The following is a 17,915-nucleotide window of genomic DNA, read 5'->3' on the forward strand; positions in this document are numbered from 1 at the left end:
TCTAAAAAAAGAGGTTATAATACATCCTCTGAGTAGAGCAACATCGTCAGGTAAGATGAGAGACTACAGTGACGAGATGAGCTGGGAATAGCTGGTTAATGTGTTAACTTCAGTAGAAGAAAATACTTGATAGAGACAAAAGTAAACTTTGGGTTAGCTTTCCACTGCTGGAAACAGCTCCTGGTGAGGAAAGGAATGAAGTTTGATGCTGAACTCGCAACGTTTCTTCTGGACTAGGAAGTCACCAACTGTTAATGCTAATGTTGGCTATGTAGCAATAGAAAAACTAACAAATAGGTCCTTTAAAACCTGCATTTACTCTAAATAGGTTGCTCTGACTGAATACAAATACTAACTACTGCCAAGTAGTTAAAACTGCCTTATTGTAGATTCAGATTCCAGCCACCACAGACTAAAAAGAACATCCTTGTCCACATACATTCGTGAATTCTCAGCCTGGGGCTGTTTTATCACCAAACATCAGCACTCAATGAGCCACTAGTGCTTTTTTGGATAAATGGAAGCCAAAACCTGCAACCACGTTAAAACATTTGGTCGAAAATCCTGAAACAAGTAATGGCTGTTTGACTGTCCATATCCTTTTGGCAAAGCATATGATTTGTCTGTCTGAGAGGTTAGTGTGAAGTTGTGCTTTTGTCCACGCAGAAACAGTTAAATCTGGAAGGACAAACCTGCTATATCCTGCTGCACGAAAGGTAAAAGCAATAAATCTGTTGTCTTTACAGAGGAAAGAAGTTTGGAGTGTTTGTCTGTCCTTCAGTGTACAAGACAATCCAGCTCAGAGCTGAGAGGACAACACACTGTTTGGGATCATGCCAGTAAATTATGAGAGTAGACACACACACACACACACACACACACACACACACACACACACACACACACACACACACACACACACACACACACACACAGCTGAAACAGCAGAGCGAATCACGGCTGCTGCGTCTGCACTGAGCCCTCTTGTCTAATGATCAGATATGACAAGCAGTTCTCTCATCATGTCATTTAATTCATAACTGTCCTTGGCTCTGTTTTTCCGGCTGCTTCCTTCAAGCTGATTGGAAATAAAATAGAAGCAGTGACAATTTTTTTTATTTTTTTCTGACCTGATTTTATGAGCAATTTAAATTCAAGAGGTCCAAATTTACTGCATTCACCGGCTTCATTCATTTATGTAAGTGTGCATAATCAATCTGAGGGAGGCTCTGTCTTGCATGTAGACACATATAACATAACACACCAGCTGGTTTAAATGTGTCCTTTGAGCTAACCAATCTACACTCACACACACACATGCTCCGTTGTTTTTAGCCCGATCAATTCGTTTAGTTTACCCCGATGACACAAAGGGTTCACTGGAAATATCCTATCTTTAAAACCTTCCTTCCCCCTTCTTCCTTAAATGTCTGCCTTGACTCGGCATGATGAATGATCACTTGGGCCAATCAATTCTATTTAGATAAGCTCCAGGGAGGACAGGAAAGGGAAGAAGGATGGGTTCTTCGAGTTATTCAACACCAGCGCCCAAGGTTGTTGTTATTTGGGCTGCTCTCCAACCTGATATTTCACAGGTAGGGCAGGATTACTCCTGTATTCCAGGAGATTAACCTCTGGGAAGGCACTGTGGGTACACAGCAACATTGTAGATAGATTATAGAGAAATGCAAGTTTAAGAGTTGTGGTTTGAATGTTTTAGAGGGAACAAAATCTTTTTTTTTTCTAAAAATCAATATACATATATTTTCGTTTATACTTACTTTGAAATCCATTCTAATAATGTTTTATCTACAATAAGTAAGTCATCTGCATAGACATGTAGACAGTGGGCAGGGGCTCTTTAGGGAAAAGCAGGTCTAGGTTCTATATTAATACTGTGAAAGTCTCAAAGCCTCAGTCCACAGAGAAATACACACAGCCTGTATTCAGAAACTGAGCCTTAAAACCAGCCGTCAGGACTTCTGGAACTTTGTGATGTCACAACAAAGCAGTCACTGCTCTCAGCCACAGGTCACAAGACCCGCCCACCTGGACCCACCATCCAACCTTGCAGGATTTGGTTTCTCTGAGTGTTTACCTGAAATCTGCTATATCTTTATTTGATCACTCAGAAAACAGTTAGCCAATCAGAAGAGAGACTCAGAGCCTCTCTTCTGATTGGCTCACTGACCTGTTGTTAGAAGAGCTCCAGAGAGAAGCCTGAGAGGGGAGATGTTACACTACAATGAGATGGTTTTTGGTTCTTAAAACCACAAATATATCTTCTTATGGACTATCAACACCGTCACACAAATAAAACACAGGAAAGTGTAAAGTATGGGACATTTAAATTCAAGGAGAGGACCCAAAGTTTCCAAATATGTTAAATACTGGGAAGTCAAACTAAGCACTTAAGGCCTAAATGAAGTTTTGCATGAGGGGAAATTTCAGGGAACAATCAACCTTAATGATGATGCTGAATTCAATTTTCATGTTCTTTTTTCTTTCTCTCTTTTTTTTCTATATTATTTACTGGCTTTACCCACAAGATGAGACATTCGTCCGAAGCTGCTTTGAAACCACATCCAGCAGGTAAACAGGCCACAGCTGCCAGTTTTGTACTCAGCTCCTTCACTAAGCCGGGCCCTGAAATCACTTTGCCCTTGAGATGTGACACTTCAGCTCTCGACACTAGATCTCTCTCTGTATCTTAAGTAATATCAAGTGTTCATCAGCGGCTGTTAATGTGCAGAACAAACCCCTCAGGAGTGTTTTAGGTCGTAAACCAGTGCTGCAGAGCTGATGTTTAACCCAATAGCTCCACCCGGTGGCTCATCAGCAATGTTACCTCAAGGGGCAGAAATTACGACCAGACAAATGTTTCCAAGTTTTTGTGTTTATTTATTGTTTGTTTTTTTTTTTGTTCTGCTGTGCTCAGAAACACACTCTGTGTCCCTGAGGATGATCTCTTCAACACATCACATCACATTTTTTAAATATGAAACCATTTCACAGAGCAACAGCACAAACAAAAAGAAAACACATTTTGTTCAACAACAGTTATTAAGTTCCAGAGCTGATTCACAGTTTACACAGCTAACATGACACGATTGTCTTACACATCCCTCTGAGACACAGTGAAGAAGCCAAATGTCCAGGTTCCCTTTTTGTGACTTGACTTTTGAAAAAAAACAAAAAAACACACAGGAACAGCCACAGTACAAGTTTTCAAGTCTTCATGTTATTCTGAGAAAGACTTTCTTTTGTCTTTTACTTAATTAGCTTGAAAATCTATCTTTATATTATATTTGTATTGGAATATAACAAACAGGCCCTTTACCCAGGTTACAGGTTCAATCTGTGTATTCATATTCATAGATATATAATCATATAATCCTCTACACAAAACAATAATTTACAGTCTTGCTCCAAATGAGTCACTATATATCTTCCATCATTAAACTAATTCATTTTTGTGTGTTTTTTTTTTTTTTTACAACATGTAAAGTGCCTGACCTCTTCAGGCGTGCACACATCAAAATATGACAACTTATACCTGCATATTCATGAGCACAATTTCACACACTTTTCAAGTTCTAATGTAAAAATAATCACATTTGTATTTCTCCTCCTCTGAAGCCTCCGAAAGGTCAAAGCAGGTAGAAACATAAAGTTTACTGTACTAACCCATAACCAATGTTACGTTCAAAAATATGCTTTTAGATCTTAATGTTTTTAATGAAATTATTTTTATTAGAAGTTGATTTTTGTACTTCTAATGTTTGGTTCGTTTCTTTCTGCTTATGTAGTCTTGAAATGAGGGTCACCCCTCAATGTATCCCCAAGAAAATAAATAAAGATTGATGATGATGATGATGATAATGATGTTTCTTATAGTTTCGAAAAGCAAAATCTAACCAGCAATTATCTGCTAACACACACTAACCAAGACTCAAATAAACAGACAGAAATTACAATCAAAGCTTCAAGAGGATGATTTCCATCTCTCTATCAGGTGATTGACAGGAGGCTGTCACATGAAGACAGTTGACAGAGTCAAATGAGGATATTTCATTACGACATTTTGTTCGTGGAAGCTGAGCGACTGTCAAAGTGAACAAAAGCGAAGAGCAGCTTCTGGCATCTTCTGCAGGAGGAAAGAGGAGCTCTGATATCTGCAGCTACACCCGCTGTGTGCGGACAAACATAAAGAACGTGAGGTTGAGGGAGAAAAATAAAAATAATCTATAATTATGACAAGAATTGAGAATTGTGAGCCTGTTTGATATTGGTTGGCTCCAGTAAAACTCAAATCACAGAAATCACTGACTCATAACTGTACTTTTTCATTCCTGAAAGCAAGGTTGAGTTGGACCAACGGCAGTTTTCTTCAGCATCACTGATGAACCACACAGTACATGTGTATGTGCAAAGTGTGACTGTAAACCTGACAAATTTCTTAATGCGTGAAAGTGGTTTTAAGCACAGAGGAGGAAGAACATGACTCAGCAGCAGTGAAGTCAAAGTGCAAAGTGGCACAAAGCGCAATGCAAATGTCTTTGCTTGTTTCCGACTGATGCAGTTCTCATTTTCCCGTTGTTTAAATAGCAAATACACTTGTGGCAATCTGAGCACCCATGGGCGTGCTGGTCTTAAAATGAGGTGAGTTCAGGTGCATTTTCGGCGCTTCGCTAGCTTGAGGCAGTGGAAAGTGATTGCACGACTGACCAACAAAAACCTGGTCTGAAGTTAGTGTTGCAGGATTTCACTGATATTTTAAGGTGCACTGTCAAGAGAGGAACATGCGCCTACATGTGTGAGCGCGCAGAGCGCACACTCACAAGCACAATGTGCCACAGTGTTTCCCATTCATCACTGAGACTGAGGTTGTCACCACAGTTTCATAATGAACCTAAGATTTATTCACACTTCTCATCATTTAACTTAAAAGATTTCTGATTCTGTGATTTGTGTCATTGCTTCTCTGCAGAGCTGTGCACAGCGCCTTGATTCACTCAGGACGCACAGAGCTGCTGCGTGCATGTGTCAGAACTGGACTCCCTGGTCAGGACTAGATTCACTGATCAGGACTGGGCTCAGGACTGGGATTACTGGTCAGGACTGGACTCACTGCTCTGGACTGGGCTCACTGATCAGGACTGGACTCACTGATCAGGACTGGACTCACTGGTCACAACATGTGATCAACTCACCATAAACAGAATCTAAGTCTAAATCTCACTGCATCATTATAATAGCAATCTCCCAAAGTGCAAGCTCACCTGGCTTTTAAAGGTAATGGGAGATGGGCTCTGATTTGGTTTACTGCATGTTGCGCCCAAAACACTCCTGTGATTAATTAAGAGACTAAGTGCAACCCTTTTAAACCATGCGCCTGGTGCAGCGACCATTTTTTCCACCGTTAAAATAGCAAAAGTGATTGGACGCCCTGAATGCATTTGCACCACACACTTTGGTCTGTTAAAGGAGAGCCCATGATGTCAAAGATCAAATGATCCATCTCATGGAAAAAATAAGTGGAAAGCAGCTGGAACCCAACTGGTACATGTCAAATTATAATTTCAATTTATTTGTGACTCTTTTTGGTAGAATAAAATCTCCTTGAGATGATGCTGGGTTTTTGTATTCAACATATTTTGGTTTCTTTGCTTTTCCTATAACAGCATGATGAGGTCTGGGGGTTAAAATGGCTAAAATCTAAACCATAACCGATCTCGCAATTTTCTACTGATTTCTTCATCTTTAATTTGCAGTTCGACACCTGACATGTCAGAAAATCGTTTCAGACACAGTCTACATGCTGCTCTCGTAGCACAAGCTTGTTCGGGAGCCTGGTGCCAGCTTATTCTCCTCCTCACGAACAGTGTGGACTGACACTTCGACGTCCACGCCGCCTCCATCGTTCGCTCGCCCGTCACTTGACAGCAGCGCTTGGCACACTTCCTCCTCCTCCCCGTTCCTCTCAGAGCAGGGGGGGCCTATAGCCTGTCGGTTGCCAGACACCACCTTCCGGACCGGCTCTGCGGGGTCAGCTGGCGTCTCCACGATGTCCTCCGCAAACGTCCTGCAGTTCAGGATGAGCGGCGGCAGAGGGACGCTCCGTGCCAGCTCCTCCATGTGCCGGGCGAACTCCATGGTCTTGAACTGCGTGACCTTGGCGATCTCCAGCGTCTTGGCCGATGTGACGATGGGAATGCGCTTGGCGACCTCGAAGGCCTTCTGCAGCTTCTCGGCGCCCTCGGTGCGGAAGAACTCGTTGATGGCTCGCTCCGTCTTCTTGAGGTGGCTGCTGATCATGCAGAGCCGCGCCACGTTCAGGATCATGGTGATGGTGAAGGCCACCAGGCAGACGATGACGTAGTACAGGCCCAGGCCGCTGTCGGTGTGGGCCACTCGCACTGTGATGGTGTAGTTCCTGGTCCTGCCAGCGACGCAGGTGTAGCGGCCGCGGTCCTTGAATGAGACATCGCTGATGTTCAGAACGCCGTTCTCCTGTATCTCCCACTTCCCGCCTGACGTCAAAAAACACAAGACAAAGTCTTAGAAAATGGAGCTGAGAATAGGGAAAAGAGGAAGAGGAGTTCTCATTAAGATCCGATTTGGAAATCTTCATCATCTCCTGTTTGTAATGAATCGTCAAAAACATTTACACAGGCCAACAAACCCAGTTAACACTGATTCAAGTTTAATTTTACTTTATTGCATTTAAAGTCTTGCAGGAGTGATTATATATGTCAGATCCGATTCAACAGACAACACAACTCAGTGTGGACTCACAAGCTGTTGCTGCTTTGTCACATCAGTGTTCACTGCCACATGCATGAAAGCACAATTTAGACTGAAGCAGCATAAAAGTGACAGTTACTGACAGCAACATGAGCAAAGGAAATGATAAATACTGAACTGGTGATTTCACTACAGTACCTGCGCCCTCACCCAGCAGCAGTCCTTTAGAGTTGTACCACTTAACGTCATCCCGGCCCCCGGTAACGTTGCACTCGATCAGTGCACTGGATCCCTCCTTCACCACGATGGAGGGGTCGTTGTGCGGCCGCAGAGGGGACGCCGCCGCCGCCTCTGAGCCGTTGTGGGCTCCGTCTGCGGTGCAGCCACTGAGCAGCAGGGCTGTGAGCAGCAGGTGTGACAGGTGGCGTTTCTGATGTGAAAACATGTCGGAGGCAGACACGGCTTCAGCTCACATTTAGACGAGAAAAACCTGCAAAACAGGAAGCGTTAACGGCTGTGGCTCATGCAGAAACTAGGGATAGTATTATTGTCTTTTGTCTATTTTCTTGTGGAATTATTCACAGTTATTTACAGACGTTTATGATGCAAAATACCAAATAAACATTATTTTGGGTTAGTAAGTCCAAAGTTTGGTCCTGTGTTCGTCTTCCTGTTCACATACCCTGATTATTAACTACAGTAGTTTACATCTTATAGGTTACATGGGCTGTGCTTTCTTTGTCTTAATGTGTGTGTTGAGTTTGAGCAGAAATAATGTAAATAAATGAGGTGGTTCCTTTGACTTTCAGTGTTGTTGTCCCTTACAAGGTGACTAAAAATAAAGTCATGCAGACAATTGTTAGATAGTTATGACATGATGTCCAGGGCGAACAGAGGAGAGGAAGCCAGTTGGCACATTTACAAAAAATGATAATGGAATAATGGAAAATGGAAAAATGATAATTATGCACTAAACTACAAAAAGTAACTTCATGTACAAACTGTGAGTCTCTTATATCAGACAATAGATTTAAAAAATACCATTATCTCATTACCTCAGTGTTCTGTTACATAAATAATCATCTTCTGATGATTATTTAAGGGAGAAATGGTTGATTTAAAGAATGAATAGAATTTAAAACACAGTCGTTTAGCACAAAGCTCCTGTCGTAACAAAACGTCACCAGGACCACAAACAGACTCTGAAGCAGCTGGTAAACCTGAACCCACCTGCTGCTCCGACAGAGGCCAAACCAGCAGAGGAAACCCTTCCTGTGACTTCATGTATGTTCAGAGATAGTTTAGTCCTTCTACTGCTATTTTATAGTTTTTAAGCAAAATAAACACGACGCCTCCGACCGTTCACTTCCTAGTTCAGGACAGGTGCGAGTGAGTGGGCGTGGCTTGCTGTCAATTCGTCAAGTGTGACACATTCACAGACTGTCTGTAAAAAACGGACACACTGTGTAATCAGCGTTTACAGGTAGCTCAGGTAATGCCTGATTATGACAATAAAATATTTCCATTTAATATCTTCGCAATAATTGTATTTATTATTATTATCAAGTATAACAGGCTGAACAATCAGACGACAAGGAAGAGACATAGCTCTTTGTTTTGCGACCTGAGAGATAATGAAGATTTGGTTTTAAGTGTTTTTTATTAATAAGATTTCAAAGTCAAAATGCCCTGACTTTAACTTGCCCAAACAAGCCCAAACATGTTTTTTTCCCCCAAGCACTGATTGCTGAAGAACAGGCATGTGAAAACAGAAAAGCTGCATCATATTTTTTGTTAAGATATAAAGATATGTTATGGAATAAAGTGATTTTATTTTGACGGTTCCGGAAAATTTAGTTTAATCTTAATTCCGATACTTGACGTCATTAGTTATTCCGTCAAGCTACCTACGAAGTGTTAGTGATTGACCGGTAGTAGGGAGGGTGTGCTATCAAAATAAATCATGAAACTGCAACCCGTCAGAAAGTGCAATAATATTTATTAAAGTTTTCACCTAACTTTTCATAGGCGTTAAATTGTTTAAAAGAAAAAATATACAGAGCACATTTCATCTTCGTCGCAGCACAGATTCCCCGTCGCTTTAGCGAATGTTTTAATTCTGCCTTTATCGGATTCTAAGAGTATTTTATTTTGAAAGTGCCGAAACGGAACCTGTGTTCTTAGCGTGGCTAACTCTTAGACCTGGTTCGTGAAAACAAAATGTGACGTGGCTAATCCTGTAACACAAAAAGAAGGAGAAAACACGAATTACTTAAGTGTTTTCTGAGAAGCTAAAGGGAGTTTAACGTGTACAAACTGAACTGCAAACAGAAATAAGGAAGATAAATCTTTCTGGTTGTTGGTTTTTGGGAGGGAAACTGTTAGCAGGCTGGGGTTACGGTGAACTGCTAGCATCAAGACTTGACAGCTGAGCAAGAGACAGGGTGAGTTTGTAGTTCAGGTGTTGAATGTGTGTTGTTTTGTCCTAATATTTGTGCGTTGGTGATTAGTAAAACTGAGGATGCTGCTAGAAACAAACTAAACCTCTACTCATAGTTGTAGAACAAGTCATTAGCACACCTCAACTACTATCAGCTTGCATGTGTCACTGTACCGTCAACATAGGAGTAATAATGCAATAACACAATAATATTAGGTGGCTACTAAACATTTGTTTTGATCTGTTACATGATATTAGTTCCTGGTTTTCCCATATGTGTGTGAGTGATGTTTGCCTTAGGACTTAAACCAACTCCCCAGCTGCACAGATAATAAACAGCTGTATAGTTAACTGCAGTTCCCTGGGTGCTGCTGTTGAAATGCATACTGGGAAATGTATGATACCACTGATTGAGGGAGAGTATGTTCACTGAAACTGTAGATTACATTATGTTATAATAAAATAACTCCTGGAACTCATGCTTTAAATATCAGGGTTTGGATTAAACCATAGAAGAATGACTTACTTCAGTGGATGTTGTTGCTAGTCCACAAAAAATCAGATTAACCTTTAATTTTTGTTCCAAGCTTGGCCTGTAAGCATTCAGTGCTCTCAGTATCAAAACAACACATACTGTCGTATGCAGGAGTGAAGTTGGATATTTTTTTTTGGTTAAGAGTTATTTCCTTTGTTCTTTTTTCTCATTGAAGGCATGTGCTAAGACACTAAGATGTCAGACAGCGAAGCTACAGCAGCAGAGGGTCCAGAGATTCAGGATGCCTCTCCTGCCGAGACTCACGACAGCTCCTCGCGGACCACACCTGACAATTCGACCGACGTGGCCCCGACAAGAAAAGCCAGGAGGAGGCCAGATGCCACACCTGCAGCCGAAGATGAGGAGAGGCCGAAAGTAGAGGAGCAGCCTCCAAAGGTAGTAATGAAACAATCATTGTTTATGCAAGACAAAACTATAAATAGCAATGAAAAGGGAACTCGGCTCTGTGAAGTAGAACTACTACACATCTACATTTACTGATCTGGAAACTCAAATCCACTGTTCTGGCATCTAGTGACCTCCTGGCTTTAATCTGAATAATATCATGTGCTTCATAACCGCTCAGAGTTGTGTTGTTGTTGTTTTAACTCAAGAGATTAGCCTTGTCTTGTTTCAGTAAGTACTCCATCATCCATGGAGTCACACCAAAGGTCACTTCTCCCTGTGTACAAATTAATTGATTTTTTTTTTATCTTTATCTCTGTTTATTGCTCTCTCTCTCTCTCTCTCTCTCTCTTTCTCTCTCTTCTCTTTCTTTCTCTCTCTCTATCATTCTTCTCCCTCCTCTTCCTCTTCCTTCTCCTCCTTCATTCTCTTTATTCTCACACCCTCCCTCTCTCAGGCCTCCACTGAGTCCACTGTGGCTCAGGGTGGTTGGGGATACTGGGGCAGCTGGGGAAAATCAATTTTATCCTCAGCAACAGCGACTGTGGCCACTGTGGGTAAGGATAGACCACCTGACTCAATCCTTTAGTATTATATACAGTGTGTTTGGTGTTTGCTTTTTTTAAAGCATCTAATTGGAGAGCCACCCCCTGTAAAGTTACAGTTACCTAGTCGTCATTCAGTCATGTGCATGTTCAGTTAAAGCTTTAATAGTCCAGCACATGATCCTTCAGCAAAATGCAGAGTTTAGTCTAAGAAATATTTTTAAAATTGACCACAAAAACAAAACCTTCTCCTACGTTGTGTTTTGTATTTATATGTGTCTCACCTCATTGCTCATGTCTGTCCAGGCCAAGGACTCACTCAGGCGATCGAGAAGGCCGAGACGTCTCTGGGAATCCCCAGTCCCACCGAACTGTCAGCACAGGTGGAGGAAGAACAGACACAGCAGGGTAAGACATTACCTTTTAGTTAATGGGTCCTTCTTTGTGATTATGAAAGCCATCACATGTTTGCTTTTATTTTGTATAACAGGATGTATTTTGTTTGTCTCTTCTTCTGCAGGTGAGGCCAGCAGTGAGACGGACAAAGCGGCGGGAGATGGATCCTCAGCGGTGGGAGGTGCAATAGGGATGTTATCATCGCTCACCAGCGTCGTCCAGAGCACAGTGAGTAGACGTTTAACTACCTGTGCATGAATCCTTCCGATATTAGACCAGATATCCTCTTTTGTGATGGGTTTTGGATTCATTCACAATTAATCACAAATGATTTTTAGCTCACATTTTGTGGCAAGAAGGAGAAAAGCTGCCTGAGAATAGTTTCTTTACTCTCAGTGGCTATTTGATGCAACCGAGCTAGCAAAAGAGCCCACACAGCGCAGCACATTATAGGTCTTTATCTATGTAATGACTTCAACATCATTCATACTTTGAATATAGTGCGGCAACATTTTGAGGAGTTTGAAGATGTGTTTTATATTTAGAACTAAAATATAAGAGAAGAGAGCCCACTCCCTTTAGTGTGTTTTTTTTTCTGTATGTCTGACATACAATAGGTGAGTAGTAGCTGCCTGTAGTGTTCATACTGGTGACTGGAAATCTCACAATTAAAAGTTGATTGCCCACGCTTAACTTTCATGTAATTTACTGTTGTTATTTTTTCAGCGATGCTTATAGGTGTGGGTGATATAATGAATACACTCGATGTATCACAGCTTGTTCCACGTGGGTTGCAGTAAACGACTTTATCACTAATGTCGAGTACAAATCGTCACGTAATTGTTTTAATCCACCAGCGTGAAATTTGCTTTGGCGGTTCGCTCCTCTCGCCCTCTCCTGTGGTTGTCTCCCTCTCTCACAGACAACACACATCCAGAAAACTCTCCTCAGTTAGTTTGTATGATGGAGGTGAGGTGTGTGTTTTCAGAAACTGGAATGAGCGAAAGAAGAGAAGCGTTTATATGTGTTCAGAAACAGTAACTGAAGATGGAGGCAGGCGAAACAGCACCGGGTTAAATTTCTTTCTCAGGGATTCTTGTTGGATGCACTTTTTTAGTTGCTTTGAGCTCTGTTTTTTTTAAGGGTAACATTCCAGTTAATTTGTGATTTCTCCACTTTTTGCTAATTTAAAATGGTTCCAACAGAAACTACCACTGAATAAACAGTAAAGAATGTTTTAATGCAGACAGATATTGCAGGGACTAGAATCATCATACCGCTGTGATTTTATGCATCAAAGGGGTATATGTCATGTATCATGATACAGCCTGAAAATATTACGATATCATTTATGAGCCACATCGTGCAGCACTAGTTGCTTATCACACTAAAACTGAACCTCGTCACAGGGGAAGACGGTGATAACGGGCGGTCTGGACGCTCTGGAGTTCATCGGGAAGAAGACGATGGATGTGATAGCAGAGGGTGATCCGGGATTTAAGAAGACCAAGGGACTGATGATCAGGAACTCCACTCTGTCTCAGGTAGGAGGACAAGGGATTAGTTGATGAGAGAAAAAGACTGAACATTAGACTCGTCTGACCCAGATTGCTGGAGTTGTGTCCCCTTCATCTGTTGCTCTCTCCCCACTCTGTCTCTCAGGTGTTGAGGGAGGCGAAGGAGCGAGAGGAGCTGCAGACTGCGGAAAAGGACTCGTCAGATTCTGAGAAGAAGGTGGTTGCTCACTACGGGATGCTGTTTGATGAATTTCAGGGTCTGTCGCACCTGGAGGCTCTGGAGATTTTGTCGAGGGAGAGCGAGTCTAAGGTATGATAAAAGCTCCGTTCCATAATATGACACCTGCAGGGGCTGAATAGACATACTGAGACTGAGAGCTTTCATAGTTCACAGCTCAGCGGAGTCTGGTAAAAGCCTCAAATGTTCTCTGTGCGTCTGTAGGTGAGGTCGGTGCTGACCACCCTGTCAGGAGACGAGCTGGTTCAGCTCAGAGAGGAGCTGGACAATATCAAGGACTCTTTCTCCCTGGTAGAATTTGATGATGAGGAAGTCGATGAGAAGAAAGGTAAGGTCTCTGTGCCAGCAGCGCGGGAGCAGTTCAGCTCCACGTGCATCATCTTAAATGACTGATTTCTACTGATTTTCTGATTCCAGATGAAGATGGCACTGAGTTTGAGAAGGAGCTAACGAAGGCCCTGGAGGGTCTCAGTGTCTCCAACACAGCCAACAAACTCAGCAAAGTACCAGTGACACATTTCTTTTTTTTTTCTGTCCTCACATATTTGTAAATTGGATATTCTGTAACACAAAAATATCAAAAAGAGACGTCATTACAAATCTTAGAAAACCTGACTTGAGTGACATGTGTACAGTGAAGAATTTTGCGTTCGCTCAGACCGTGTTTGGCAAAAATAGATCCAGTGACACATTTCTGTGTTTTTGATCAGATTCCTGTTGATTTTTTTGTTCAAAAGGTCATAGATGACAACATATGACAACATCACAAATCTTAGCCTTAAAAGTTATCGTAGAGTTGAATCCAAACCTCTCCTACACAGTCCAGTAACCTTATAACTATATGGTCTCTAACCTCCAACAGGCCTGTCAGAGCGCCTCCAGCCTGATCACTGACATGACGCAGCCAGAGAAGGAAGAGGAGGAGAGCGAGAAGAAAGCACTCTCTGTGGAGGTTTGTCAGTATTATCCATCATCAGTGTGTCAGACACTTTTAAAAGACGCCCGATGAAACAATCCAACATCTGTTGAAATGTATCATTTCATTTAGAATATTTTCAGCGCTTTATCGTCCTGTCAAAACAAAGTGAAGTTGGGCTCTTTCTGATTCACTCAGCTGTCCTGCGGCTGCGGCGTAATACAGTGTTTCTCAGGCGGAGGAATACGGTAGTTTAGCAGTTGAGAAAAATGTAGAACCAAAGGAAAGACAGAAGGAAGATAAAGCGCTGAAAATATTCTTAATTGCTCTGAGAAGTTGGAAGCAAATTGATGAAGACTAAAAGGATTGATTCTGAAAAGGTCTGCTGATACATTTTCTGTCGTTTGAGTGCAGGAAGTTCATTTTCAAAGCAGCTGCTGTCAGCACCTCAACACACTGCTCAATGTTTCTGTAGAACTTATGTTTCAGTCCATGCAGTTCCCTCTATGTGTTTCCTGGTCCATTCAGCTGTGTGTGTGTGTGTGTGTGTGTGTGTGTGTGTGTGTGTGTGTGTGTGTGTGTGTGTGTGTGTGTGTGTGTGTGTGTGTGTGTCTGTTGTATTTAATGTTGTCAGGAGGTCCACGCCGCAGCCATCAGGAGTCTGGCGGAGCTGACAGCTCGCTCCATCGAGCTTTTCCACAAACTGGCTGAGATGATCCTCTTCTCCAGCAGCAGGACGGAGGCCAGCGTCCTGTCACAGTAAGACCACTGAACAAGTGGAGACGCTGCAGGAAGTGAACTGTGTTTCATCTATGCTCTAACTGACTCTGTGTGTGTGTGTGTGTGTGTGTGTGTGTGTGTGTGTGTGTGTGTGTGTGTGTGTGTGTGTGTGTCCTCAGGTTAACTGTTGTTTTGTGTAAAGAAATCTCACTGCTTTCCAAGAAGTTCACGTCCTGCTTAACAACTGCAGGGGTAAGTGTGATCATTATAGCCTCTGTGTATCATTTTTAATGTTAAAATAGAGCAGGTTATAAAAGAAGACATGTGGCTTGTTGATTGTAAGACCTAACAAATGACTGACTTGGTGATAGTAACGTGGCTAAATGACATTTGTATCATCTGAATTAGTTAAACTGCAGAAAGAACAGAGACGTGTTTTATCGTCTTTAACTCAGCCTCGTCCTTCTGTTTGTTTCCAGCCACGTTTTTCTGGTCTGTTTAAATGTCAGACGTTAATACGTTCTGCTGTTTTCACCTTTAGCATTTTATGGTTTCCAAACAGTTTCTCACAGTTTTGAAACATCACTGCTGTTGTCTGATCACCTGAGGAGAGCTGACTAATTTCATCTCAACGTTCTGTGTTACAGTCGAATGAGAAGGGAGATGTCCTCAACCCGCTCATAACAGGAGTCTTTTTAGAGGTTTGTGTAGCATTACTACAGCGACACACACACACACACACACACACACACACACACACACACAAATACACAGTGCAATTACACATTGTCGCAGTTTTAGTTCTTAGTTAAATACCTTAGTGATTACTACATTGAAAAGTTGTTTTCCACTGTGTGCAACACAACAGTTCACAGTTTTGATGATTTATGATAATAATAATAATTTTATTTATATAGTAAACAAAGTGCCTTGACAGCAAAGCAAATAGTGAAACCCAACACTATCTTACTATCAGATAAGACAAAGTAAATCAGCAAATCCTCACATTGTTGAAGCTGAAACCAGCAAATGTTTTGATTGAGAAATTACTGCAGTGATTGACCGATTATTAAAATTGTTTCCAGCTATTTTATGCTTGATCAACTAATCGTTTAAACTCCGGAACAAACACAAGAACAGGTGCGATAGATATTCAGATGAAAGGTGGCTCCACTGTATTCACCAAGTATTTAGTCAGTTGAGTGGGAAAGTTTTCCAAAAGAATCTCCAAAATCTCCAAAAGGGCTGAAATAATTCCCTCAAAACATCATCATTTTATTGATTGATGTGGACACAATAAATAAACACATAAATAACATGTGTGTTATAGAGATGCACAGACATACACATGGAGATTTCAGAACGCTTCATACACTGTGTGCTTCATGTCAACGTGTCGTGACTCATCCTCACAGGCGTCCAACAGTGCTTCTTACATCCAGGATGCTTTCCAGCTGCTCATGCCTATCCTGGAGATCTCCCACATCCAGAGGAGAGCTGAGTCCACGGAGCAGTGAGCAGCTGTTGTGCCTCTGCCCTCCGTCGCTGCCATCACACTGCGACTCTGTCACAGCCCATAACTGACACGTCTTTTAAGACTTTTCCAAAATCGCCTGTGTCAGCTTTTACTCTGGTCTGGTTTTCAGCTCAGGACAAAATCAATTTCACGCCTGGCAGGAAAAGTGTGTTCTTGTCAAACAGTGTTAACTTTTCTGTGCATTGCTGGTTTATTTGTAAAGCACATCAGATGGACTCATTGAAGTACAGTGTTGAGGAAGGTCTGGATCTGCCAGCTCCAGTCTAATGGGAACAAAATGGATTTGTGATAAACAAGGAACAGTTTATTGTTCCCTGTTTTAACATGTAAACTTTTTCTGACTGTACTTGTGTTATTGACTTAAAAGTCTCAATTCTGCCTCAGAGAACACTTTAAAATGTCAAACATGATGAAAACACATTTGTTTAAAAAAAACAAGTGTGGCTCAGTCTCAGCAAAATAAATAGTGAGCTATATTGATGAAGTATTTTCTCTATACTGCACAGAGACTAGTTTAGTTTTGGTTTTCTATGCACATCTTTCTTAAACCTGGTCCTCCACATGTTGCTGGTCCTGGAACTGTCAGGACTAATGTGTCTTTGCTCAATGACACTGGTGAGGATTAAAACAGTTCCCAGGTTTTGACCTGATGAAATCCTGAAGCCAGGAAAAAGACTAACAGGCCAGAAGTGTTCAGTCACACTGCTTGAAAGTGTATAAATCAGGCCTTAGCTCTGAGAAGACTTTCTTTGCTTTCTAAAAACACTAGTAACAGCTTTGAATATTGTCTGAATGTTCAAATGAACTCTGTTCCTTTCAGACTCACTGTGTTTATTAAGACTTGTAACTTGGACTAGACCTGCTCTGAAAGACTTGGATGTTGGAGTTCTATAAAATCAGCCTTGTTAACCAAAACAGATCAGATTTTTGCAGAAGGAATAATGAATTGATCAATTTCTTTTATAATTCTACGGCTCATCTGCCTGCCAAAAACTTGTCTTCTCCTTCCCTTATCTGTCACCTCCATAGAAATCCTCCATTGCATCTCTCAGACATAATTAACAAAACTGACAGCTGTTGTTTCTCTTTATTCCCCTCTCTTGTAAATCAATGTCTGCTATTAGAAATATACAAAAATACAGATTGTAAGTTTCAGTTATTTTAAATCTCTCTGAAAAAGTTCAGCGTAATCTCAGAACTTTTGTTTATCCAACGGAGGAGTTTCTATCTGCCACGAAGTTTGTGGTTGTCGTCTTTGAGCCTGTTCCCTTCGGTTGGATTCTGGTGTCTGATAATCAAACCACTAACAGCTGTGTGTGGTGGGCATGCTTAGTAATCTTTTTGAGCCATATACTGTAATGTGTATCAGGTATTTGAGGTGGTTTTCAAATAAATGTGCTCTCTTATAGTCCCGATTTTATTTTCATGGTTGTGATGGGGACATACTTGGTCAACTTTTGTTCTGAGGCTGTTTTTCATGGCTTGGGCCCTTTTGTTCCACTGTAAGGAAATCATAATGCCACAGCATACATACTTAAAGGTCCAATATTTTAGACTTTTCCGGTGTTTTATTAAGTGTTGATATCCATAAGAAGATATATTTGTGGTTGACCTCTTGACTCATTGGGGTTTGAATGGAAGCAAATCCGTGTAGCCATGATCCAAAATCTGCTGGGAGGCCATAGTTACTATTAAAAGAAAATTGCAGTTAATGTACTAACATAACAGTGTACTCATTATACAGAAAATTACCACTGGGAGAATTAAACTATTACTCCGTACATTATTGGATTATTATTACCTATGCAATAATCTAAATTCTGTTGTTCCAGTAAATTAAAATAAAGAGAATTTAACAATTGCATAAATTGATGAATACAGTGCATCGTGTTTTAGATATCAAATCTTATTTTGTAAAA

General features: G+C 41.3%; 2 protein-coding genes across 4 annotated transcripts; one reads left to right on the top strand and one right to left on the bottom strand.

Moving 5' to 3' along the window:
* Positions 1–2,880: 2,880 nt before the first annotated feature.
* Positions 2,881–8,156, bottom strand: LOC139637549 (microfibrillar-associated protein 3-like). Of its 3 annotated transcripts, XM_071506348.1 has the most exons (5): positions 7,978–8,156; positions 6,946–7,237; positions 5,189–6,533; positions 4,216–5,135; positions 2,881–4,166 (listed from the first exon to the last, which is right to left on the bottom strand). In XM_071506348.1, the coding sequence occupies exons 2-3, from the start codon at positions 7,190–7,192 to the stop codon at positions 5,815–5,817; spliced, it is 966 nt and encodes a 321-aa protein (XP_071362449.1). In that variant the 5' UTR covers positions 7,193–7,237; positions 7,978–8,156; the 3' UTR covers positions 2,881–4,166; positions 4,216–5,135; positions 5,189–5,814. The 3 variants fall into 3 exon arrangements, with proteins under 3 accessions (XP_071362449.1, XP_071362450.1, XP_071362448.1); XM_071506349.1 differs by having other exon boundaries at positions 2,881–5,135; positions 6,958–7,237; XM_071506347.1 differs by having other exon boundaries at positions 2,881–5,135.
* A 766-nt stretch (positions 8,157–8,922) lies between these two features.
* fam114a2 (family with sequence similarity 114 member A2) lies at positions 8,923–17,404 on the top strand. Its single transcript, XM_071505846.1, has 14 exons — positions 8,923–9,191; positions 9,898–10,118; positions 10,585–10,684; positions 10,979–11,080; positions 11,193–11,296; positions 12,478–12,612; positions 12,731–12,895; positions 13,028–13,151; positions 13,241–13,326; positions 13,686–13,775; positions 14,374–14,498; positions 14,639–14,711; positions 15,107–15,160; positions 15,875–17,404. Exons 2-14 carry the CDS (start codon positions 9,918–9,920, stop codon positions 15,974–15,976), a joined length of 1,461 nt encoding a protein of 486 aa, XP_071361947.1. The 5' UTR covers positions 8,923–9,191; positions 9,898–9,917; the 3' UTR covers positions 15,977–17,404.
* The last annotated feature ends 511 nt before the right edge of the window (positions 17,405–17,915 follow it).

This window comes from Trachinotus anak, unplaced genomic scaffold (assembly GCF_046630095.1).
Source record: "Trachinotus anak isolate AG129_WGS33_773 ecotype Australia unplaced genomic scaffold, CSIRO_AGI_Tana_v1 ptg000020l, whole genome shotgun sequence".
Classification (NCBI taxonomy): Eukaryota; Metazoa; Chordata; class Actinopteri; order Carangiformes; family Carangidae; genus Trachinotus; species Trachinotus anak.